Source organism: Larimichthys crocea, chromosome XXII (assembly GCF_000972845.2).
Source record: "Larimichthys crocea isolate SSNF chromosome XXII, L_crocea_2.0, whole genome shotgun sequence".
Taxonomy (NCBI): Eukaryota; Metazoa; Chordata; class Actinopteri; family Sciaenidae; genus Larimichthys; species Larimichthys crocea.
The window spans coordinates 5,955,412-5,981,462 of NC_040032.1; the positions used below are offsets into that span (position 1 = coordinate 5,955,412).

General features: G+C 41.9%; 4 protein-coding genes across 9 annotated transcripts in view; all 4 read left to right on the plus strand.

Annotated features, from left to right (window-relative positions):
* Positions 1-1,198: 1,198 nt before the first annotated feature.
* Positions 1,199-5,198, plus strand: tmigd1 (transmembrane and immunoglobulin domain containing 1). Its single transcript, XM_010748215.2, has 6 exons — positions 1,199-2,222; positions 2,970-3,049; positions 3,189-3,479; positions 4,068-4,355; positions 4,456-4,559; positions 4,653-5,198. The coding sequence occupies exons 2-6, from the start codon at positions 2,989-2,991 to the stop codon at positions 4,662-4,664; spliced, it is 756 nt and encodes a 251-aa protein (XP_010746517.1). The 5' UTR covers positions 1,199-2,222; positions 2,970-2,988; the 3' UTR covers positions 4,665-5,198.
* A 1,331-nt stretch (positions 5,199-6,529) lies between these two features.
* Positions 6,530-11,560, plus strand: pimreg (PICALM interacting mitotic regulator). 2 transcript variants are annotated; one of them, XM_019253142.2, is made up of 6 exons: positions 6,751-7,232; positions 8,297-8,620; positions 8,741-9,051; positions 9,322-9,417; positions 9,916-9,954; positions 10,478-10,587. In XM_019253142.2, exons 2-5 carry the CDS (start codon positions 8,312-8,314, stop codon positions 9,944-9,946), a joined length of 747 nt encoding a protein of 248 aa, XP_019108687.1. In that variant the 5' UTR covers positions 6,751-7,232; positions 8,297-8,311; the 3' UTR covers positions 9,947-9,954; positions 10,478-10,587. The 2 variants fall into 2 exon arrangements, with proteins under 2 accessions (XP_010746518.2, XP_019108687.1); XM_010748216.3 differs by lacking the exon at positions 9,916-9,954 and having other exon boundaries at positions 6,530-7,232; positions 10,478-11,560.
* A 722-nt stretch (positions 11,561-12,282) lies between these two features.
* On the plus strand, positions 12,283-18,226 carry cct8 (chaperonin containing TCP1, subunit 8 (theta)). Of its 4 annotated transcripts, none has more exons than XM_010748217.3 (16): positions 12,283-12,445; positions 12,881-12,971; positions 13,057-13,136; positions 13,226-13,375; positions 13,463-13,643; positions 13,752-13,813; positions 13,895-14,032; positions 14,142-14,320; positions 14,421-14,487; positions 14,574-14,661; positions 14,761-14,876; positions 15,013-15,084; positions 15,190-15,354; positions 15,549-15,668; positions 16,497-16,643; positions 17,929-18,226. In XM_010748217.3, exons 1-15 carry the CDS (start codon positions 12,386-12,388, stop codon positions 16,602-16,604), a joined length of 1,677 nt encoding a protein of 558 aa, XP_010746519.1. In that variant the 5' UTR covers positions 12,283-12,385; the 3' UTR covers positions 16,605-16,643; positions 17,929-18,226. The 4 variants fall into 4 exon arrangements, with proteins under 4 accessions (XP_010746519.1, XP_027129348.1, XP_010746520.1 ...); XM_027273547.1 differs by having other exon boundaries at positions 12,386-12,445; positions 16,497-16,647; XM_010748218.3 differs by having other exon boundaries at positions 12,386-12,445; positions 16,497-16,639.
* A 191-nt stretch (positions 18,227-18,417) lies between these two features.
* rskrb (ribosomal protein S6 kinase related b) overlaps positions 18,418-26,051 on the plus strand; it is a 27,754-nt gene continuing 20,120 nt past the window's right edge. The window contains exon 1 of one of the 2 annotated variants that reach the window (XM_027273548.1): positions 18,418-19,299. In XM_027273548.1, coding sequence (XP_027129349.1) covers positions 19,270-19,299 — 30 coding nt within the window. In that variant the 5' untranslated portion in view covers positions 18,418-19,269. Of the gene's footprint in view, positions 19,300-25,207; positions 25,366-26,051 lie in introns of those variants that run through there. The other variant, XM_010748228.3, reaches the window with a different exon arrangement.

A 26,051-nucleotide genomic window follows, 5' to 3' on the forward strand; every position in this document is an offset into this window, starting at 1 on the left:
AAGGCGGACAGGCTACAAGGCTTTGTCCAGTGAAGGTGAGTGGTAGAGGCTTGGTGGCAGGCACAGGTCTGAAAGACCTAAGGCTTCAGGGAAGAGAACTGAACAGAAGGCATGATACGCATGATAGAAGGCAAGATAAGCTATGAAGAGCGAGAGACTTATGAAGCAGATTTGATATATTAGTAGATTCGTAAACTGCACACTCAAAAAAAAAAGGACAAAATGCAGGTCTTATGCATTTCAATTACATAGAAAAATTTTCATCTATTTGAATTACATAGGTTTAATATAAATTAACTTATAAACAATGTGAAGCAAGTAATAAGATTTATGTAATAGTACTAATAAACTCAATGTGCTTACACTACACAGTAGTGTAGTAGTAGCCAGGTTTATGCATTCAATATTAATAAAGCCAATTTGTTTGCCCAAACCCAACAGTGAAAATGAATGCGGTCATTTTGAGTTTATTAGTACTATTACATTAATCGTATTAATTGCTTCACATAAAGTTTGTTAGTTAATTTATATTAAAACTACGTAATTCAAATTAATGAACATTTTGTCATTTAATTGGACATTTTCTATGTAATTGAGATGCATAAGTGGCCAAAACTGTCAGGCCGGGACTCAAGGAGGACTCAGATGCAGAGTTTGGCAGAGAGCTGTTTTATTCAGATCTACAAATACCCTTGAATGAGTGAGGCTATGAAACAAGTCCTAAACTAGGAGAAACAAAAGTCACTCCAAAGGAGGAAAAAACTCTGAATTACTCTTATTAAAGATTAACAAAATCAAAATCACTCTCAATGAGGAAAAACAAAATGCTATGAAAACATTAACTTAAGGCGCTCCAAAGAGGCTGAAAATTCACTAGGCTAAACACAAAGAAACCAAAGGGCTAGACTAAGAAGTACAACAAAAAAATCACTGTTACGAGGAAGGAAAACAAAAGACACTAGAGCTATAATGCTAAGGCTGTGGGCTATGAAATAAGGCTTTGGCGAACGCTGCAAGAGACGAAACACTTTGGCACAAGACAAAGGGAGACGCAGACAATATATACACAGGGTAATGGGGAACAGGTGGAAACAATCAGGGCGGGGAAGACAATCAGACCAGTGACACATGAGGAAGGGCAAGTGACCTGAAACGAGAGGACAGGTAAATACCAAAATAAAACAGGAAATGACGAGACAGGACAAAAACTTAACTTGACCTCACCGCAGTGTGACAAAAACATTTTTTTGAGTGCATGTTGACAATGAGATGTTCTGGAATAAGAGGCAAAATACCCATGAATGGTTACCTGAATAAGCAACTGTTTGCTAACAAGTTAGCGATGTGGACTTTTAGGTATGGTAAGGTAAGGTATTTAAGATATGCACTGTTGTATTCACAATTTGTTTCATTCTCTCCTTTCTTAACAAATACACATTTCTATGAGAGTAATTTAATAATAATTCACAAAACAGCTGTCAAAAAGTCTTTAGGCTTGACAGAAGAACAGAATCATAATCTTTATATTAAATGGAATAGAAAGAGTCCATATTGTTTGTTTGAAGAAACTATTAACAAAGTACTCAGAAGTACACTGTGTATTTAGCAGCCTTGTTATCAGTTTATGAAATAGATGCAAGTTATTACATGTTTTTATATCTAACAATAAAACGCACAAGGAAATAATCCCCCAAACCTCAATGTCACATCCATGTCTTTTTATGAAGGAGCATGAAGCTTATGACTTTAAGAATTATATGATGATGATGATGATGATGATGATATAAAATTATGTATATATATTTACATATATACAATCACAACAAAACAATAGGCATGTATAAATACGTTAGCAAAATGTATTACCCATTAGTAATGGACTTAAAGGAAATATGAAAAGAACCTATAAAATGTGTATTTTAATCCTGGCATCCACACCCAAGAAGTTTTAGTGCCATTGCAATGACTATAGCCAATAAAATGTTCCCTTGTGTTTGCACATTATAAGTATGCAACAATAAAAAAGAAAGGATGGTGGGAGGATTGAAAGGGTGTTGACGGGAACATGATGCAAAACCCATTTAGAAACAGTGAGGAGAGTTATAAAAGTGTCCTTGTCTGCACGTGAAGTATATAAGAGCTCCTGAAGATTTGAACAGTCCTCCACATTATCACAGTCACGCAGGGAAAATCAGACAAGGAAGACGTGGAATCATTGCTAGGTATGTACCACTTAGTCATCTTAGAATGCAGAACGTTTATGTACGAGTACAACTGTATGAGCTGCCATAAAATATGTTTTTTAAGTGTATTTCATGAACACGGTTTAATCTATGGGTATTGGTTGTTAGCACTGTGTTGCTGGTATGACTGTACATGTGTCGAAATTGTAAATGATTTATGTGAAGTAAACTGCAATTCCATATTAGTTCACTTCAAGTAATAAGTCACCACAACGATCCTTGTAAAGAAAATGCATTTCTGTAGGCTTAGCACTTTTCTTGCAAAAACAAATCCCAGAACACACAGAATGAGTACAGAGGGGACAACTAAAACTAAGACTACTAAAACAAGGACATTCTGCACACAGCATTTTCTTTATTTTTCACTCCTACACCAGTGCTCAAAAACAACCGATTATCATCTTGATGATTCAAATGCTCGTGACTCAGTCACAAGCATTTTGTCACGTCATGTAGTGCGATTTATGTCGGTTTTAACTGCTGCTTCATCATCTTGGCTGACATTTTATCGTACAGTGCATATTCTTTGTGTTTGTGTCATTAATATCTAAATTTGATTGTTTTAGGTAAAGACTGCCTCACAAAGAAACTTTGATCGAGAGTAGGGACAATTGGAATTTATGTATTTATCTAGTTAGTGGGCCTACGGCTTTAGAAATATTTGTTGAGTGTAGTTTAGATGAAGATTTTTTTTTTCTCTTTCCAATGATCTTCTTTTACCTTCAGGTTTTCAAGAAAGACAAAAATGAAGTTGATGTTCAGACTTCCGCTGCATTTGCTCCTGTACTGTGCAATCCAGGCATTGGGTAAGTAAAGAATTTAACTGACCAACCTCTTTCAATTATTTTATTCCAATAACAATGTATTCTGACCAGCTTTAAGCTTTCGCTGCTTCAATCAGCCATTCCTTTAAGTTTCCCCGTTCTCTCACTTTTCTTTCCTAAGCGGTCAAGATCCAGTCTCTGCCAGAGGTCAACAGTGATGGTGTTATACAGACAGAGCTAGAGAAGTCTGTGTCTCTGGTTTGTGAGCCTGACAGCAGCTCTGACCCTCAGGGTGATGAAGAGTTGGTCTGGCTGAGGAACGGTGCTGTCGTCAATCTGAAAGAAGGAAATAAGGAGGGTCGCAGCAGCGTGTGTGTTACACCTGTCATCTATGACGACAACGGTGCCACGTTCACCTGCCGCCTAGGCAAGAACACCACAGTCAGTGCCTCGGTCACCCTGAATGTCACATGTGAGTCCCTTCAAATAAATGTCAAACAAAGTCAATAATAATAGACTAACTAATGTTTAGCTTTAGGTTTACTAAGAATAGTGTTAGTTGGTCTGTCAGTCCACTATTTAGGGGCATACTTAAATATCTCAGCTAATTATTGGCTGGGTTACCATGAAATTTTGTACAAATATTTATGGGCTGTGGTCAAACTATCAGAAAAATAACATCCTATGTCCTCCTTGACCTCTTCAAGGAAAGACGTGAAAGAGAATTCATGAGGAAAAGACGCCCGCTGTGTTCAGAGAATCTCAGGCTACGTAATTGTGCAACAGCAGATGTTATTGACGTGGGGCCGCAGGGAATTGTGGGACAGCATTATCTCGTCTTTGTCATACAAAAACAATACAAAACCTTGTCTGGGAACCCCGAATGTGTCATTGATGTTTCAGTCTGTACCAAGGTGGTGGAGCAACCAATAAGCCAACATATACCATTATTATGGCTAAAAAATCCTGACTACTAGGTTAATACAATTTAAGTTGAGAAATAAAAGCACTGGAACTTCAATGAAGTCTGTAACATATCCTCTGCGATGTTCCCCTTCAGATGCTCCTCAAATCTCTGGGTCAGATTATGTTATGGTAGAAGAAGAGGCAGAGTTACTCCTGCAGTGTGATATCTGGGCCAATCCACCAGTCTCATCCGTGTCTTGGACACTAAATGGAATCAGAGTGGATCTAGAAGCAGGTGGCTTCACAGTGAGCAATGATGGCTTTAAAAGCCGGCTATCTGCCAACAAAGCAGAGAAACGTTTGCATGAAGGCACGTATCAGTGTTCAGCCAGCTCTTCCATCTATGGAGTACACACCAAGCTCTTCTACGTCACGTTAACAGGTCAGTTCGCACACTCAGTATTTTAATGCACTTGTGTAATCAACACATAAAACGATGACATGAAAAGTACTGTGATCACCTTCTTCCTCCACATCTGTAGAAAAGACCATAAAGTTTCCACTGATGCCGATGATAGCAGGGTTGGTGGTGGTGTTTCTTACTGCACTGCTTGCTGTTATTTCTCGGTGGGACAAAATTACAAAGGTAACAGACACACACACACATACATGCAGTACAAAGACTGACACCAAATGACTACGAACTGAACCTCATAATTCTTCATTTCTCTTTTGACAGTGCTGCAAGTAGATGGGCCCAAAATAACTTCTCTACTCAACTTCACCAAATGAGAGAAGCCATGAGACATCACTGTTCTGAGAGCCCGAGACATAGCCCCGGTTTCTAATTTTATCATATTTGATTACATTTTTTAAATGAAATATATTTAAATGTATTTAAATGGTTTGACATTTTGAGGAATGAGATTTCGAAGACCAGTACACTCTCATATCCGTCTGTTAAAATGTGAAGTTACAATACAGCCAGCATCTGCTTAGCTTAGCACAAAGACTGGATTCAAAGGGAAACAGCTGGCTAACTCTCTTCAATAAAACAGATAAGCTCATTTTTCTAAAAATGTACTTTAAAAACTAACTTAGCATGCTATAAACTGATTATGACGGGGGCTATGTGAAGTTTGCAATGTGACCTTAAGATCATCCTAAAACCTCTTAATTTTCGTATGATGCACCCTGATCCTGTGATGCAAAGTGGGTTTTCAGACTCCACCCCTTTTTTTTCTCTTGTTAATATCTTTGCAATAAACATGCTTTTGTTTCCTCACCACCATAGTCTGTGGTTTCCACATTTGCACTGAACTTTAACTCCTGACTCAATTGTAAAACCAAGGCTTGTTAAAATCATGTTATACATTTACCCTAAATGAGACAAATGGATTACAATGACCATGAGGGTCAAGGTCTAGATCTGTGTGTTCTTACCAATAAAGAAATATCACATAAAACACAGCAATTCCAGGTGTAAGATCAGCACAGCAAAGTGGCTATAAAATATACAATAGGCCCAGTATACTCAGAGGTTGAATCCTACACTCTAAGAAAAATTGGTTCTTGATACGTGCTTTGGAGCATGTTGACTTCTCTGAAGAACATTCTTTAAAAACCCTTTTTTGGGGAATTGAATGAAAAAAAAAAAAACATTCTTTAAGTCACAATTGCAACATCTTTAAAGAACTTTTTTCTGTTTAATAATCTTCTGTTTCTTTTTCTCTTCTTTGGAATATTGAATGCATAAAAGTACATGTGGTTTTTAATGGCTACTATATGCCAAACACATTGACTTACTTGTGACTGTAGTAGTGCTACTTTTTAGAGAGAGCAATGAATTACTGAAATATTTTCAATTTACATTTACAAATTATCATATATGGCACCTTGAATGAACTCTATATCATTGAACTTAATAATTGGTTCTTTGATAAACCAATAAATAAAAGGTTCCCCTATGGCATCAGCAAGAATACTGACTTTAGGGATCTTGTGACCGTCCCTCGGGTGGCTACATAAGGTTGACATTTTTTTGGTTTTGAGCGAAATATCTTGACGATTATTATTCTTTTTAATTATTACAGCGTCTATAGTGTGACTGAGTCACAACTGCTGTAACAGAATGAATAACCATATTCTCCATGCTTCACACAGAGGAAAAATCGTGGCATTTGTCTGAAAACCCTAATATTTCAAAGCAATCCATCTCATAGATATTTCAGGCGTAAGGCGTGTACAGGTGTCAGATCAGTACAGCAAAGTGGCTATAAAACATTCTATATGAAGACAAGCTCATTTTCCCAGTGAAGGCTCTTATATGCAAACAGTTTTGAGTCTCTTTTCAAGAATTTACTTATTTGGTCCCTTTGTGTGTTAGTTAGTTTGTGTCCAAGTAAATATCAATACATACATACAAATTGATTTGAATTCAAAGTTAAAGAAACATGTAAAGGTGGAGGCTTGTTAAATCTTTGTTAAATCCCCACAGAACAAAAGAGAATAGATGAACATGATAAAGCGCTGGTGCTTGGAGGCATTTCACACGCAGGACTGTTGTGACATCTGCTGGTCATGTGAAAATAACATTTTTGTGTAAATGTGCAAATAAAGATGTGAGATGACTTACAGTGCATGGCAAATGGGTAGACAAATCAGTATTATTTGTCTTGCCCTTGTTCTGCCAGGACAGATTGTTTTCATTTCTTTCATTTAGATCTACAATCTACACTTCGAGGTACAATAAAAGCATAAAAGTCAAAATTAAGATTGTTGGCCACATAAAAGAGTCAAAAGAATATAGAGGAGAGCTAAAGTTGATGTAATAAACCCATTAACCATTTACGGTGTATGGGGTTTTCCACAATCTATATACACATATATATGAAGTTGTACATAAACAAGAGAAAAAGAAGTGGGAAAACAGGGTGAGACATTGTAGATCCCAGGAGGAAAAGCAAAGGTGTAAATATTAACATCAATGTTGAATGAGCTGCATTCAGCTGCATGTTGGTGATGGCTCACTCAGATACATGAGCCACTGTTAATGCTAGAAGTAAATCCTGTGCTTTACGAGTAAAACAGTCTGCTGCTGACAGCTGCACTGTATGATTTTAAAACATACTTATGCCCATCTGCACGCCGAGACGTAGCGTGTTACGTCATCGAAGGGGGGCTTTGCGTAAAGGGCGTGGTGTCGTGTATCTGCGTGCAGTCTGCGGTCCACCGCCAAATTCAAACAGAGAAAGAAAGAAACCACAGCAGCGACAGTCAGGCGGCTGAAACGAGAGGACAGCGGCTCATTTGTTCAAAGGTGAGACTGTGTTTCGATAGCTGCTCTTCTTTTTGTATCACACGGAGTATTTAGCGCACGTTTCATTTTACGTGAAGTTTAAAGTTTAGCGCGCAGAAACGTAACGGTGAGCTCGCGGACACAGCCCTCCTTTTGCAGTCCGGTGATAAACACGGTGACCGTGTGAAGACGGTTCATTGTTAGTTAGTGAAAGTGTGACTCCATCATTGCTGCCATTGACGCATACGTGATAAATCACTGCTGCGTGCTCTTTGTTTGTTTGGAGTATGTGTTTAAATCAGTCAGTCGTTAAACAGGGAGGGCAGCCCACACAGCAAGAGCCTTCACTAACACGATTATAGGATCCCCCTCCTTTGTTTAAACACTCCACATTTTCGTAACTTCAACGGAGCTCAGCATTGTGTCTGACCGTCTGGAAATAACTCACACTTCTTTTTCCCCTTGTGTCTGGATTGGTTAGTTTCGAGTCATTGTGGTTATTCACTTCTTTTATTTAAACTGTGTCTTGTGTTGGAGCTGTCTGTCCTCTTATTGTCATCAGAAAATATTTTAAAAACTGAGACCTTGTCTGAAACTCAAACATAAAATTTTCAGTCATAATAAAAAAGAACAGCAAATCCTGACATTAAAGAAGCTGACGGCAGAGGGTATAGCATTAATTATTGTCCATAGAGACTTGGCTTGGGGATCCGGAGGGTGGCCAGCATGGAACAAAGTATGGCGGTGGACTGGTAGCTGGAGAGATGCCAGTTTACCTCCTGGGCACTGCTAAGGTTCCCCTGAGCAAGGCACAAACCCCCCCACAACTACTCGCAGGGCACTGCTCTGGGTGTCTGCCCATCACTCCACTAAATTTTTGTGTGTGTGTGTGTGTGTGTTTTGGGTAAAAATGCATGTAAAACTGAGTAAATTTCCCCTCGAGGGATTAATAAAAGTGTCTCTTCTTCTTCCTATTCACTGATTCATCTTTTTTTTTTAACTATCTGCTGCAGCAAAGTGTAAAGCAGCTATTAAAGATGTTTTATTAAAATGCATACTCTGTGGTTCTGTTTTCCCTCTTGTAGGTAAGCTCAGTCAGCATGACGTCTTCAGTGATGGATGGAGTTGGCAGAGCCGTGGTGGGAGTCTGGCGTGCGCACACAGTCCTGGATGAGTCTGACGGACCAGAGAGTTCCCCGGAAGCCCCAGACCGTTTCCGCAAGCTTCCCTCCTCGTCTTCGCTCAACTCTTTGCGGATGTCACTACGCAAGCGGCTTCCACTGCGATCAGTCCAGGTCAACTCCCTCCCAGAGAACCCGACCTGGGAACCCACGAAGGAACAGAAAAAGACCAACACAGTCCGCAAACTTACCCGCAGTGCTCGGAACTCCATCAGTGGAGTTTACCAGGTAGATGGAGCGATATGCTGATGCCATTTGAATTGTTTTTTATTCAGTTTATGATACAAATGCATCATTTGCAATTTGTTTTGTTTCCTTCTCATCATCTCTCTCTTCTCCCTTGCACAGAGGATGCAGAGGACCAGAGAGTTTACCCGGGAGGAGTGTTTGGTACAGACCCCAGGTAGAATGTGTGATGGGGATGAAGCTGGTGCATCAACTTCCCACACCCCGAGGCGCACTCCTGGTCGAGCAGGAGCGACACCCAGGCGCACCCCCAGAGCAGGAGCCACACCCGGACGTACCCCGGGCTCTAGAGGACGAAAAACTCCCGAGGCTGGCGTACGGGGAGTGAGAACAGGAGGAGGCAGGAGGCAACTGGTCCGCATGGCTGCACTACGAAGTCCCTTTGCCTCCCCCAACACACAGAACCAGAGGCTGTGAGTACTTTTAAACATTCTATATACTGTGAGCAAGCTATCTGGTGAATACTTGCACATTCCTGCACAAAACTATTTATGTATATTCATAACATCTAGTATTTTTCTCTTCGATCATCTTTATTTTTTACTTAATGTTTGTTTTGTGCAAAAACACTAAGATAAGTTCTTCGTCTGTGAAAATCTACTTGGCAGTCAGCTTGTTCCTGATTCTGATTTGTGGTTTTCCGGTTTTCTCTGCTCTGACTATTTGTTTCTTTGCTGTAACAGAAAGTTTGACCAAGATTTGGAGTCAGTATCCAGTGGACTCAAGAGGCTCAAACGTCTGTCCAAGGCCTTCGATAACATCATTGGTAGAGATGACAGGTAAAGCATCTTCATTTTGAGTTATGGCAGCCACTGTTCCATTTCCTTTTATTCATAGAGTACATACTCCGCATAGAGAGGCCACAGAGGCGCATGACAGCACTCTTCACCCTCCCACCTAAAGAATCCCAATCTGCAGCCCCACTCCAGAGGCCCCAGACTTCCTTCCCCTCCCCCCGAATACATTCCTCCCGGGGTCGGTTTGAAACTGGGTCTGTCTCTCTTATTCGCATGAGGAGGGAGTGAGGAGGAGAGGGTGTGGGTGTGGGAATTGGAGCCAGATGAAATGACAGAAAGAGATTTGAATATATTTACATCACTTCCTGTGTTGATATTCAAACTGTTGAATGCAGCAGGAACGCTGTGACAAGCACAGACACAGATGGTGACCTTGCCTGTTACTAGTGTGCGTTACATGCTGCCAGCTGCTTTCCCCGCTGTATGAAAAGCTCATTGTTTGGGAATTTGAAACCTACATTTGTTTTCTTCCTACAACAGGCAGTTCAACTATTCCCTAATTGCGGAGTAGGGAAGAAGGTAAATCCAAATATAAAAATGCTTCTAAAACCAGAGGAGTCATGGAAACGTATGCTCTGTGTCATTTTGTGACAGGAAAGCGCATGGCAGAGCTCACCTCTTGTCTGTATTTAGATGCATGGACAAATTTATCTCTGACCCAAACAGAGGATTCTCTTCTTTTCTGTCAGACTCACGCTTCCTTTATCCTTTACTTACCCTTTGCTTGACATCGACTCGTCCTAACTTCCTTATGTACTCACCAATGTGTCTGCAAGTCTTCTCATGTCTGAAATTTCAAATTGTTATCCAAATTCTGTTCAGTTCATAAAAGGACTTAAATACTGATAAATGTTGCCTATTTTGTTTTTATTACGTTTCTGCTTGAGAAACATTTTCCCTGCAGTTTTTACATACACCTAGAGAATATAGGAGTGAATTGATCCCACCTTTCATTAATCGTTAGCCATGATGCCTGCAGACGCTTTCTTCACTCACCTCCCTATTTGTGTTCTGCAGTAACTGTTGTTCTTTCCCTCTGCAGTACCAGTACAAGGGAACGTTCTGGAGGAGCAGTGATGAGAAAGCTGGATCCAAGCGGTAAACTGAGTCGCTCAAACCTCACGCGTCGAGCCACAAACCTCTCGACCACACTGGGAGGCTGGGCCCACACAGCTGTGAACACTATTCGCAAACCCAACTGATCTGCGTGTGTGTGTGTACTGTAAACACAGTACTTATAGACATGTTCACATTTATCATATATCGATGTGTTACTGTTACATTTACATGTAGTGTTGTCGTGACACTGGGAGAGTGTTACATGACAGCTTGTTCTTTTTCTATCTATACCACGTGAAATTAGCAACATCCAAGTATTTCTTGTGTGTTTACACGTCTCAGGTTAGCTAGTTGGGAGTAAAATATCTTAAATGTAGCTACCAAAGGGATTTTTGTACTGTGGTGTATGTATCTGTCGTAGCTGCTACAACCAAATGTCCTAGTTACATTTTCTAAGTACTAATATTTCTATTTTCACTCTGCATAGAAACGTGTTGCCAGTTTCTGAAATTTTCATGAAACAAATGCTGCAAAAGACCAAAACTGTATCTGCAGAACTAACACTATTTACAGACGGAGAGGAGATGCATACGTTTCCTCTATTATATATGTATATGCAATAATGTTACTAACATTTGTTATGTGTATTTTTTTATAAGTCATTTAATTAAGCCAAATTGTAAAGTGTATTTTCTATGAAAGGGGACTTTTTAAAAAAATATTATGTAGCCTAGGCAGATTTAGATTGCGGCACTGAGGACAGCACCTTTAATGGCCTGTGGATTATTCCTGCTACAGCACTGTCTGCATAAATCATTTGATAATGCAATGGAAAGCTGTGATGACTCATTAACTGATGACAAAGATAATGATGTTATAAAGCCATATCCCGCAGGTTATTAGTGTAGTGACTGTCAAACATTTAGCCTCCAATGAGGTAAAACACTATTCTGTCATTTCAGTGTATTAGTACACCCTGCTCTGCAATAATGAGAGAAAGGGAGCCAATGTCCCTGAATGAATGTGAAAAAATCAAATCTCAAAATAAAACCTGTATGCTTCAACAAGCCAAAAGTCTCGTCTCTTAATATTGTAACATGTGGCAATTGTAATTTGTACCAAAATAATACCTTCCTGTTAACAACACTAATGCTAATGTCACTTTTCTATTGTAAACATGTCTTCATTGGTTTGGTTGTTGAGGGTATTGTTTTTATCCGTGACATTCAGTGTAGATGTCGACCTTTCACAGAACCATACAAATGTGAGTCAAATGAAATAACTACTGATTAATATATATATATTTTTTTATTTCTAATTTGTCTGGTTGTTATTATTCCCATGTTTTTCACTTCCACCCATTTTAGCACAACACACCTTGATTCAACATAAAAGAAAGAACTGAAGCTGAAATATAAAAATATATTTGGAGAATATCACATGTACTACTAGTATTACTTTAGTGTGTGTGTCTTATTCATGTACACATCCTTTTATTTTTACACTCAGCCAGCCAGAATTAATAGAAAAATAAATTGTATTCATTAAAATTATTAAAAATAATAATTGTAACATTAAAGAGCAGTGATATTACAATTTATAACATTTTTGATGTACTTTTATTTTACTACGTTTACATTATATACTTAGACTGTTAGGTACTGTATGATATAGAATAATAAAAAACATAAAGCAACACTTCCCCCTAGTGGCCAGTCGTGGTCATGGCAGGTGGGTCGAGCCTCGCTCGGTTGGTCCCTCGCTGCGCCCCGTCCTCAGCCCCACGCCTCGCTCATATCGCTCCTCCTCTGTCTCTCCGGCTTTGTACCCAGAGCTGAACCCACGCCGCGGCTACCTTCTCCAAGATACCGGGGCTGCTAAACATCACCAAATGGCTCTCCACGTCCCCAAAGCTCCGGGCTTTGCCCAAATGTTGAAGGATGGCGCCAAGGTGGGTGTTAAATCGGCGTGTTGGAGTAGTTTCGGTGGCTTTTTTTTTCCTCCGGATGCGTCTGTGTGACTTAGCATTGCTAGCTAGTGTTAGCCCCGGAGCTAGCTCAGTCATGTGGGGAGACTTCTAGAAGGAAGCGAGGCCGCGGAGTGATGCAGCCGGAGAGCTGCTGTCTGACTCCTCTTAGCCCTTATACATGCGGCATATGAGTTGTAGCTGCAGTGATAACCAGACAACAGTCACACCCTGTAGCTCACTGTCACAGTTTGTCCGCCCTGCTGCTCACAGATGATGATGATGATGATGATGATGATGATGATGCTTCCTGTTTTTTTTTTTTTTGAATTAGCAGACCGTTATCTCATTGCTCACACATTACTTATGAGATATAATATCATGTATGACATGTATTCATAATGATGTTCTCTGATGCAGCACTACTCTGGGCTTGAAGAGGCAGTCTTCCGTAACATCAAAGCCTGTAAGGAGCTTTCTCAGACCACACGCACCGCCTACGGGCCCAATGGTGAGCACTGTCCTCCAGAAATATTATCCGTTCATATCAGTGCTGCTTTGACTTGTATTAATCTGTAAAATCGTCTTGTTTTAAGGTATGAACAAAATGGTCATCAACCACCTGGAGAAGCTGTTTGTCACCAATGACGCTGCGACAATTCTCCGAGAGCTCGAGGTGAGGAGACATTTCTGTTTCGATGCACAGCGCGCAAGTGTAATTCATGAAAGAAGGCAGTGAAATGAACTGGTCCTTTCATTTTCCAGGTGCAGCACCCGGCAGCCAAGATGATTGTGATGGCGTCTCACATGCAAGAGCAGGAGGTTGGAGACGGCACAAACTTTGTCCTGGTGTTTGCCGGAGCTCTGCTGGAGCTCGCAGAAGAGCTGCTGAGAATGGGGCTTTCTGTGTCGGAGGTAAACCGATTTTGGTCAGAGATCGTCGTCGTTTTCTTGAGTAATGCGACGTGTTGCTCATTGTCCTCTTCATGTTTTTTATCACAGGTGATTGAAGGCTATGAGAGCGCATGTAAAAAGGCTCTGGAGGTCCTTCCAGACTGTGTATGTTCCTCTGCCAAGAACCTCCACGACGTTAAAGAGGCCACATCTCTCATCCGTACAGCGGTCATAAGCAAACAGTACGGCAACGAAGACTTCCTCGCCAACCTCATCGCACAGGCCTGCAGTGAGTCAGCAATTCACACTAGCCACCTGTCAAAGCTAGTTCACTGGATGGCAGTGTTCATATTTTTGACTTCTCTGACCTTTTTTCTCTTTCTGGTTCATGCTACAGTTTCCATCTTCCCAGAGTCTGGAAATTTCAACGTTGATAGCGTCAGAGTGTGCAAGATTTTGGTAAGCTGCCGTGTCGGTTGAATATATTCCACCTGCATGCATCATATGCCTTTTTAACTTTAACACCTGTGGCGTTTTCAGGGTTGTGGTGTGACGGCGTCCTCCATGCTGCATGGCATGGTGTTTAAGAAGGAGGCAGAGGGAGACATCACATCAGTTAAAGACGCCAAGATCGCCGTGTACTCCTGTCCCTTTGACTGCACAGTGACGGAGACCAAGGTAATGAACACTTCCATCTCTCTCTCTGAGACATCATGGTTTCCTGGAGCATTTGAATAACGAACATGTACTGTTTTTGGTGCTGACACTAATCGTATCTGTCTCGCAGGGCACAGTGCTGATAAATAACGCACAGGAGCTCATGGACTTCAGTAAGGGAGAGGAGGACATGATGGAGGCCCAGGTGAAGGCCATCAAGGAGGCCGGTGCCAACGTGGTGGTAACTGGGGGGAAAGTGGCTGACATGGCGCTGCACTACGCCAACAAATACAAGCTCATGGTGGTCAGGTAAGAAAGATGGCCTCCGATCATCAAAATAAGAGTGAATTATCAGATTTGCTCCTTCAAAATAAAACCTAAACCATAAGTTCTCCCTTTTCCTCATCAGGCTTAACTCCAAGTGGGACCTCAGGAGGCTATGTAAGACTGTGGGAGCCGTAGCACTGCCCAGGATGGTGAGTGTCACCATGTTTGGTTCACATCAGCTATTTGAACCGTCAGAAAACAGACCTTTATATCATGTACCAATCTGTTTACTTAGACTGCTCCAACTCCGGAGGAGATGGGTCACTGTGACAACGTGTACCTGACAGAGGTCGGAGACACTCAGGTGGTCGTCTTCAAACACGGTAAACGACAGTTTGTTCGAATTTTCGTTTTAAAAGCTGATCTTTGCTCTCTAAGTTTCACGCTTTAAGTGTCGTTTTGGTCTCGATTGTTTTAAACAGAGAAAGAAGACGGTGCCATCTCAACAGTGGTGATCAGGGGCTCCACTGACAACCTGATGGATGACATTGAGAGGGCTATCGATGACGGCGTCAACACCTTCAAGGTTCTGGTCAGGGTAAGTCGACACAAAACAAGAAATCTAAATTAAACTACATAACTGTAAAAATATCTGCTTTCAATCCTAGTTATGTCACGTTGTTTTGATCAGTTTGATACTTGCTGACAGTTTCTGTGTTCTTCACTGTTTCTAGGACAAGCGACTGCTACCTGGAGCAGGAGCCACCGAGATCGAACTGGCCAAGCAGCTCACCTCATATGGAGAGGTATGTACATCTGAATATATTAACTCACATGCACCCAGTTTCACACTAATGCCTCTCTTGTTGGCTGATAAGTTCTAAAACCGTGGCGTCTGTGTTTCTCTGTAGTCCTGCCCAGGTCTGGAGCAGTACGCCATCAAAAAGTTTGCTGAAGCCTTCGAGGCTTTGCCCCGTGCATTGGCCGAGAACTCCGGTGTGAAGGGCAGCGAGCTGATCTCTAAAATGTACTCTGCACATCATGAGGGGAACAAGAACATGGGCTTCGACATCGAGGTGTGTGTACTCAAGTATAACTACAACTGTATAACTCGATCACAGTTGAATTTATATTTGTTCATAAATTGATCTATTGAACTAATCAATCTCTACAAATTGCTTTTAGCATGTCTGTTATGCCTAATCATCATAGAAATTCATGTCTGTGTTTGGTTCTGATCACTGATTGGTCGATGCCACGTTGTCTTTAGGCCGACGGACCTGCTGTGAAGGACATGCTTGAAGCAGGCATCGTGGAGCCTTATCTGGTCAAACACTGGGGCATCAAACTGGCCACCAACGCTGCCATCACAGTACTGAGGGTCGACCAGGTGTGTACACACACACAAACAAACACTCATGACACACAGATCATCATATGTCCAACGTTCAGTCCTTAAAAGGCGACTTATTGTCAACAGATTTTCTGAACAGACCAAAACACAATGTGTGTGTGTTTGAATACTTCCTGACTTTCACTGTGCGTTTTAAAGTCAATTCGTCCCTAGTGATGATGACGAAGTCTTTTTAAAATGATTCACAAATTTGACTTTCTTTGTTTTTAAATGGCTGAAACAGCCTGAATTTTTTTTTTTTTTTTTTTTTTTTTTTTTTTCAGCATACATGCCACAAACAATAAGAGTGCATTTGTTTGTGACTATTTTCAGCTACATATTTACATATTTAGTGTTTTGGCATAAGTGGGATTGGTTAAAAAATCATTATGAGATATTTGCCACCCAGTGCCGCTACATTGACGTGTATGAATACATTTGTGGACATGGAGGTCTGGCGTAGAGGAATTACCTCCATCAGGCTTCTGCAACAGCACACTCTGTTAATGAGATCAATTGATTGCTTTAGGTCTTTTCTTTTTTCTTTTTTTAAAAACAGGATTTAGATAAAAACATGAAGACTATTACATAATTCTTTGACTCAAACTACAGTCAGTAACAGTGACTAGCCACATTTTGCTGTTAAATTGGATAATGTATCTAATATGAAGATTTTAATTTGCTTGGTGGATATTTTAAAAACAACACATGCCACACTCCGTGTTTACTGTGGTGTGCAACACACAAGAACGGTGCGAAGAATTTAACACAGGATCCAGGTCTCCGGGTAGTTAACTGTAGTGTGTGTGTATATGTGCGATGCAGATCATCATGGCTAAAGCTGCAGGGGGACCCAGAGCTCCCAAGCAGAGAGGCCACTGGGACAAGGACGATTGGGATGAAGCGCCTGATCAATTCGAAACTCACCATTAGAGGGCGCTCACACACACACACCGCCCCCCCCTCTTGTCAGTAGGTCCTGGAATGAGCGTGTGTTTTTTGACTCACTCCGAGGTGTTCACTCGCTCACGGGACACTGACTGCGTGTGAAATGTGTTTTTGCCTGTCACAACTAACACCGGCTGTGATCCAGAACTCACTGCAGAGAAATGCTGAGTCACTTCATGTGTTTTTTAACAGCACCGGGTGTGATCACTTACAGTCTAAACGCGCACAAACAGAGTATGGTTTGATCGCATGCTGCATGCACTCATAAACTCTTCATTGCAGCGGACATCCTCAGGCAAGTGCAGAATTTACAAATGTTGCATGAGTTCATTTGAGATGTGCAGCTCCAGCTGCTGAAGTGGCTTCGTTGTCTTCTTCCTCCAACTACTATAAAGCCATTTTACCTCACCAGAGGCAAAGCTCAAGTCCTACATGAGCACTGTGTCTCAATTTGGATACTTCAATTAGTATACTTCTATCTAATACACTGTGTACTTCTTAGTGTAGTGCATTAATTTCAGCAGGGCAGTTTGCCAGAAATTGTTGTTCTGCAACATTTGACTGTCAAAATATAAATCCAAAACATATGTGCAACATACATTTCTCTTTTGCTGTATCCAGCTCAAGCAGCTTCCGTCGGCCACAATTTTCACAATGCAGGTGGTCCCTCCCCTTCCATTACGATGCTCAGAAGTCGACCACTTAGAGCGAGAAGTGTCCAGTGTTTCACAAGTTTTTGACCATTTAAAAAAAAAAAAGAAGATATTTTGGATGTTTTGACCATTTTGAGTATGACCATAGAACTACGTCGATATAGACGCAGCATAGCGGATCCCTCAGTTACCGGTAGACAGAACCTTCAAGAAAGAATGAGTCATCACTCTCCCAGAGCTTACGCTGCAGGTCCCCTTTTATTTTTTTTATTTACTGATGGGCTGGAAAGCTACTGTGATGGACTGTCAGACATATTGCCTTTTTTGAAGAGTATCTTTAGACTCCGTATTTCAGTTTGCCTCTAAGTTATTATACATTTTTTCCCATGATCTTGTGATTATTTAATCGCCATAAAGGGACCATCTTGGTATCTATAGGAATATAAATCAAAGACTTTGAATATTGTTAAGTCATTATTTGAGGTGTGAGATATGTGAGGGTTTTTTTTTTTTTTTTAAATCTGCCAGCTCTTGTCTAACAGGTATGTTTTAGTAAAGCTCCCTGCCTGCCTCAGAGCTCACAGCCTGTAACGTGAATGTCTGCGCTCTTGATTTCCAGTCAGAAAGTGAGTGACTGACTTGCCGTCTTCTTTCAGATCATTATGGCTAAGCCAGCAGGGGGACCCAAACCTCCCCAGGGTAGGAAGGACTTCGACGAGGATGACTGAACCTGACGCTGTCCAGTTGATGCTTCTTTTAACCCTCACCGCCCCCCTCATGGATTCACAAAACCTTTTCTACTTGTTTATTTAAAGCTCAACAGTTTGGTTTATTTTGTAGAAACGGCCACACATTGGTTAAAATAACATGTTAAAGTAAAATGTATGGATGGCACTGTTTGCTTTTTATGTTCTTAGTCCCAAATAAAAGGCACTTGCGCTGTCACGTCATGATTTGGATTCTTTTTTTGTTGTGCTTCGATGCTTCATGTGTTCAGTAGATTTGATTTAAATTCAGACTTTTTGAGTCATTCAGTTATCAGACATTATTACAGACTGATTTTTTTTTTTTTGTAAAAACTAAATCATATTTTATGGAGAAAATGTTTTCTGCTTTTCTCTCTGATGTCTTCCGGCTTCCCCGCCTCACCTCTGTGATTTACAGACTTTCCTGACGGACAGTAAAGTATACGGCTGCAAGCTGTAGCTGCTGTTAGCTTATGTTAGAGGTTTGTTAGCTGTGCTGCCTAGACTGTGAGCTCACAGCATTGGGAGGAGTGTTAGTGTTTGGACCACCGGGAAGAGGAGCCAGTGTCGTGCCAGAACCAGAGCTGAGCAAGCAGGCAATATAACTGGGCTCAGCATCCTTTTGTGGACATGATCAAGTAATGAAATCATAACAAACACGTGTACAGCTGTCCACATTTACCACAGCAGGGTTACACTCTAAACTGGGGGCAACAAATCACAGAAAAACACAAATCTCTCTGTAATGTCCCTTTAATGTGGAAGTATTGCAAATTATGCATGCACTGGTTTATTTTTAGAATAACTGAGCTGAGCTCTGAAGAATGCATGATGTATCACTGATGCGTGTATTTATTCTCTGCAAACTAAAAGGACTGTGTGGCCTGATGATGCAGAGGATAACATGAAACGTCACAGGTCTGCGTGTGGCTGCGATGACGCAGAGCAGCAGGGGGAGCTGACCTCCACCAGGCTGCACCCTCATTGGCTGACAGAGCTGTGGGCGGTTTTGCGCTGACGTTGTCCATACTCAGGATTAACTTGTTTCCATGCCGCCATATCTCCAACATTTTTTACTTGGGATAGCCCGATCAGCTGATGTTTGTTGATGTAGAGTATTAACCAGCTGCTTTGAACCTTTTTCATTGCTCTCGTGTGTTGCGCATGAAACTGCGGACGGTTCGCCCCGGTGCGCATGGATGAGGAGCAGGTGTCGCACTGAGCTCACAGTGCTGATGTCCTGTCACGTTGATGGGGGCCGACGGCAGTAAGAACAGGAAGGTGAGTCCATGAAACTCCTGGTTGCTAAGGTGTGACGCACGTACACGGGGGTTCCCTGTTTCCATGGCGATGATTTGGCTCCCAAAATATCCAGGCTGTACGAGAGCAGTGCATGACTTTGTGAACATTTCCCTCAGCAGCTCTTTAAAATCCAATTGCATTGTTAATTATAAAATAGTAGTTAGTTAACATTACACTTCATTTTATGTTTAAAAATATTTTTCTCTTGTTTTCCTAAGTAATATGTAATCTTTTACTTTGAAGGTCAAATCGTCACGCTTCCGGTGTTGACATCTATTCGAGCATCTTGTAACACAATGTGCAGATGCAGTCTAGCAGTGCTCAGTGTCCTGTCAGCTGTCAGGCAGTTATTTCTGCCGACTGACCAAAGATGTGTCCCCTTATTCGGCTGGCACGATAACAGCATCCCGCATGGTTCATTACACACATCTCCCAGCACAGAGCATCAGATCTGTGCAGCCCGAGGGGAGAGGGGGAGAGGGGCGCTGTGACCAAGTGACTGACTGCAGATTGAAAGTAGACCTTGTATTTTTCTATTATTTCTTGTTGTAGCACCAATGAGAGCAGCAATGGTTTAGTAAACTACTATGCTGGCCACTGATCTCCATCCATTTAACCACTTATCCTCATCAGGGTCACGGTGGGTCTGGAGCCTGTCCCAGCTGACTTAGATGGGGTACACCCTGGACAAGTCCCCAGTTCATCACAGGGCACATAGAGACAAACAACCATTCACACTCACATGTTATGGTCATGTGGGACGTAACCGGAGAACCGAGGACATCACATCAGTTAAAGACGCCAAGATCGCCGTGTACTCTGTCCCTTTGACTGCCACAGTGACGGAGACCAAGGTAATGAACACTTCCATCTCTCTCTCTGAGACATCATGGTTTCCTGGAGCATTTGAATAACGAACATGTACTGTTTTTGGTGCTGACACTATCGTATCTGTCTCGCAGGGCACAGTGCTGATAAATAACGCACAGGAGCTCATGGACTTCAGTAAGGGAGAGGAGGACATGATGGAGGCCCAGGTGAAGGCCCTCAAGGAGGCCGGTTGCCAACGTGGTGGTAACCGGGGGGAAAGTGCTGACATGGCGCTGCACTAAGCCAACAAATACAAGCTCATGTGGTCAGTAAGAAAGATGGCCTCCATCATCAAAATAAGAGTGAATTATCAGATTTGCTCCTTCAAAATAAAACCTAAAAATAAGTTTTCCCTTTTCCTCATCAGGCTTAACTCCAAGTGGGACCTCCGGAGGCTATGTAAGACTGTGGGAGCCGTAGCACTGCCCAGGATGGTGAGTGTCACCATTGTTTGGTTCACTCAGCTATTTGAACCGTCAGAAAACCGACCTTTATATCATGTACCAATCTGTTTACTTAGACTGCTCCAACTCCGGAGGAGATGGGTCACTGTGACAACGTGTACCTGACAGAGTCGGGACACTCAGGTGGTCGTCTTCAAACACGGTAATGACAGTTTGTTCAAGTTTTTGTTTTAAAAGCTGATCTTTGCTCTCCAAGTTTCACGCTTTAGTGTCGTTTTGGTCTCGATTGTTTTAAACAGAGAAAGAAGACGTGCCATCTCACAGTGGTGATCAGGGGCTCCACTGACAACCTGATGGATGACATTGAGAGGGCTATCGATGACGGCGTCAACACCTTCAGGTTCTGGTCGGGTAAGTCGACACAAACAAGAAATCTAAATTAAATGTCAATAACTGAAACTACATAACTGTAAAAATATCTGCTTTCAATCCTAGTTATGTCACGTTGTTTTGATCAGTTTGATACTTGCTGACAGTTTCTGTGTTCTTCACTGTTTCTAGGACAAGCGACTGCTACCTGGAGCAGGAGCCACCGAGATCGAACTGGCCAAGCAGCTCACCTCATATGGAGAGGTTGTACATCTGAATATATTAACTCCATGCACCCAGTTTCACACTATGCCTCTCTTGTTGGCTGATAGTTCTAAAAACCGGCGTCTGTGTTTCTCTGTAGTCCTGCCCAGGTCTGAGCAGTACGCCATCAAAAAGTTTGCTGAGCCTTCGAGGCTTTGCCCCGTGCACTGGCCGAGAACTCCGGCGTGAAGGGCAGCGAGCTGATCTCTAAAATGTACTCTGCACATCACGAGGGGAACAAAACATGGGCTTCGACATCGAGGGTGGTGTGTACTCAAGTATTACTACAACTCTATAACTCGATCACAGTTGAATTTATATTTGTTCATAAATTGATCTATTGAACTAATCAATCTCTACAAATTGCTTTTAGCATGTCTGTTATGCCTAATCATCACACGAAATTCATGTCTGTGTTTGGTTCTGATCACTGATTGGTCGATGCCACGTTGTCTTTAGGCCGACGGACCTGCTGTGAGGACATGCTTGAAGCAGGCATTGTGGAGCCTTATCTGGTCAAACACTGGGGCTCAAACTGGCCACCAACGCTGCCATCACAGTACTGAGGGTCGACCAGGTGTGTACACACACACACAAACAAACACTCATGACACACAGTCATCATATGTCCAACGTTCAGTCCTTAAAAGGCGACTATTGTCAACAGATTTTCTGAACAGACCAAAACACAATTGTGTGTGTTGTTTGATACTTCCTGATTTCTGTGCGTTTTAAAGTCAATTCGTCCCTAGTGATGATGACGAAGTCTTTTAAAATGATTCACAAATTTGACTTTCTTTGTTTTTAAATGGCTGAAACAGCCTGAATTTTTTTTTTTTTTTTTTTTTTTTTTTTCCAGCATACATGCCACAAACATAAGAGTGCCTGTTTGTGACTATTTCAGCTACATATTACTATTTAGTGTTTTGGCATAAGTGGGATTGGTTAAAAAATCATTTGACATATTTGCCACCCAGTGCCGCTACATTGACGTGTATGATACATTTGTGGACATGGAGGTCTGGCGTAGAGGAATTACCTCCATCAGGCTTCTGCAACAGCACACTCTGTTAATGAGATCAATTGATTGCTTTAGGTCTTTTCTTTTTTCTTTTTTTTAAAACAGGATTTAGATAAAAAACATGAAACTATTACATAATTCTTTGACTCAAACTACAGTCAGTAACAGTGACTAGCCACATTTTGCTGTTAAATTGGATATGTATCTAATATGAAGATTTTAATTTGCTTGGTGGATATTTTAAAAACCACAACATGCCACACTCCGTGTTTACTGTGGTGTGCAACACAACAGAACGGTGCGAAGAATTTAACACAGGATCCAGGTCTCCGGGTAGTTAACTGTAGTGTGTGTGTTATGTGCGATGCGATCTCATGGCTAAAGCTGCAGGGGGACCCAGAGCTCCCAAGCAGAGAGGCCACTGGGACAAGGACGATTGGGATGAAGCGCCTGATCAATTCGAAACTCACCATTAGAGGGTGCTCAACACACACACACCGCCCCCCCTCTTGTCAGTAGGTCCTGGATGAGCGTGTGTTTTTTGACTCACTCCGAGGTGTTCACTCGCTCACGGGACACTGACTGCGTGTGAAATGTGTTTTTGCCTGTCACACATACACCGGCTGTGATCCAGAACTCACTGCAGAGAAATGCTGGTCACTTCATGTGTTTTTTAACAGCACCGGGTTGTGATCACTTACAGTCTAAACGCGCACAAACAGAGTATTGTTTGATCGCATGCTGCATGCACTCATAAACTCTTCATTGCAGCGGACATCCTCAGGCAAGTGCCAGAATTTACAAATGTTGCCTGAGTTCATTTGAGTGTGCAGCTCCAGCTGCTGAAGTGGCTTCGTTGTCTTCTTCCTCCAACTACTATAAAGCCATTTTACCTCACCAGAGGCAAAGCTCAAGTCTACATGAGCACTGTGTCTCAATTTGGATACTTCAATTAGTATACTTCTATCTAATACACTGTGTACTTCTTAGTGTAGTGCATTAATTTCAGCAGGGCAGTTTGCCAGAAATAATGTTCTGCAACATTGACTGTCAAATATAAATCCAAAACATATGTGCAACATACATTGTCTTTTGCTGTATTCAGCTCAAGCAGCTTCCGTCGGCCACAATTTTCACAATGCAGGTGGTCCCTCCCCTTCCATTACGATGCTCAGAAGTCGACCACTTAGAGCGAGAAGTGTCCAGTGTTTCACAAGTTTTTGACCATTTAAAAAAAAAAAAGAATATTTTGGATGTTTTGACCATTTTGAGTATGACCATAGAACTACGTCGATATAGACGCAGCATAGCGGATCCCTCAGTTACCGTAGACAGACCTTCAAGAAAGAATGAGTCATCACTCTCCCAGAGCTTACGCTGCAGGTCCCCTTTTATTTTTTTTATTTACTGAGGGCTGGAAAGCTACTGTGATGGACTGTCAGACATATTGCCTTTTTTGAAGAGTATCTTTGACTCCGTATTTCAGTTTGCCTCTAAGTTATTATACATTTTTTCCCATGTCTTGTGATTATTTAATCGCCATAAAGGGTATCTATAGGAATATAAATCAAAGACTTGAATATTGTTAAGTCATTATTTGAGGTGTGAGATATGTGAGGGTTTTTTTTTTTTTTTTTTTTTTAATCGCCAGCTCTTGTCTAACAGGTATGTTTTAGTAAAGCTCCCTGCCTGCCTCAGAGCTCACAGCCTGTAACGGAATGTCTGCGCTCTTGATTTCCAGTCAGAAAGTGAGTGACTGACTTGCCGTCTTCTTTCAGATCATTATGGCTAAGCCAGCGGGGACCCAAACCTCCCCAGGGTAGAGGGACTTCGACGAGGATGACTGAACCTGACGCTGTCCAGTTGATGCTTCTTTTAACCCCCACCGCCCCCCTCATGGATTCACAAAACCTTTTCTACTTGTTTATTTAAGCTCAACAGTTTGGTTTATTTTGTAGAAACGGCCACACATTGGTAAATACATGTTAAAGTAAAATGTATGGATGGCATGTTTGCTTTTTTGTTCTTAGTCCCAAATAAAAGGCACTTGCGCTGTCACGTCATGATTTGGATTCTGTTTTGTTGTGCTTCGTGCTTCATGTGTTCAGTGATTTGATTTAATTCAGACTTTTTGATCATTCAGTTATCAGACATTATTACAGACTGATTTTTTTTTTTTTTTGTTAAAACTAATCATTTTTTGGGAAAATGTTTTCTGCTTTTCTCTCTGATGTCTTCCGGCTTCCCCGCCTCACCTCTGTGATTTACGACTTTCCTGACGGACAGTAAAGTATACGGCTGCAAGCTGTAGCTGCTGTTAGCTTATGTTAGAGGTTTGTTAGCTGTGCTGCCTAGACTGTGAGCTCACAGCATTGGGAGGAGTGTTAGGTTTGGACCACCGGGAAGAGGAGCCAGTGTCGTGCCAGAACCAGAGCTGAGCAAGCAGGCAATATAACTGGGCTCAGCATCCTTTGTGGACATGATCAAGTAATGAAATCAAAACAAAACACGTGTACAGCTGTCACATTTACCACAGCGGGTTACACTCTAAACTGGGGGCAACAAATCACAGAAAAACCAAATCTCTCTGTAATGTCCCTTTAATGTGGAAGTATTGCTTATGCATGCACTGGTTTATTTTTAGAATAACTGAGCTGAGCTCTGAAGAATGCATGATGTATCACGATGCGTGTATTTATTCTCTGCAAACTAAAAAGGACTGTGTGGCCTGATGAGCAGAGGATAACATGAAACGTCACAGGTCTGCGTGTGGCTGCGATGACGCAGAGCAGCAGGGGGAGCTGACCTCCACAGGCTGCACCCTCATTGGCTGACAGAGCTGTGGGCGGTTTTGCGCTGACGTTGTCCATACTCAGATTAATTGTTTCCATGCCGCCATATCTCCAACATTTTTTACTTGGGATAGCCCGATCAGCTGATGTTTGTGTGTAGAGTATTAACCAGCTGCTTTGAACCTTTTCATTGCTCTCGTGTGTTGCGCATGAAACTGCGGACGGTTCGCCCCGGTGCGCATGGATGAGGAGCAGGTGTCGCACTGAGCTCACAGTGCTGATGTCCTGTCCCGTTGATGGGGGCCGACGGCAGTAAGACAGGAAGGTGAGTCCATGAAACTCCTGGTTGCTAAGGTGTGACGCACGTACACGGGGGTTCCCTGTTTCCATGGCGATGATTTGGCTCCCAAAATATCCAGGCTGTACGAGAGCAGTGCATGGCAGTGTGAACATTTCCCTCAGCAGCTCTTTAAAATCCAATTGCATTGTTAATTATAAAATAGTAGTTAATTAACATTACACTTCTTTTATGTTTAAAAAATATTTTCTCTTGTTTTCCTAAGTATATGTAATCTTTTACTTGAAGGTCAAATCGTCACGCTTCCGGTGTTGACATCTATTCGAGCATCTTGTAACACAATGTGCAGATGCAGTCTAGCAGTGCTCAGTGTCCTGTCAGCGTTCAGGCAGTTATTTCTGCCGACTGACCAAAGATGTGTCCCCTTATTCGCTGGCACGTAACAGCATCCCGCATGGTTCATTACACACATCTCCCACACAGAGCCTCAGATCTGTGCAGCCCGAGGGGAGAGGGGGAGAGGGGCGCTGTGACCAAGTGACTGACTGCAGATTGAAAGTAGACCTTGTATTTTTCTATTATTTCTTGTTGTAGCACCAATGAGAGCAGCAATGGTTTAGTAAACTACTATGCTGGCCACTGATCTCCATCCATTTAACCACTTATCCTCATCAGGGTCACGGTGGGTCTGGAGCCTGTCCCAGCTGACTTAG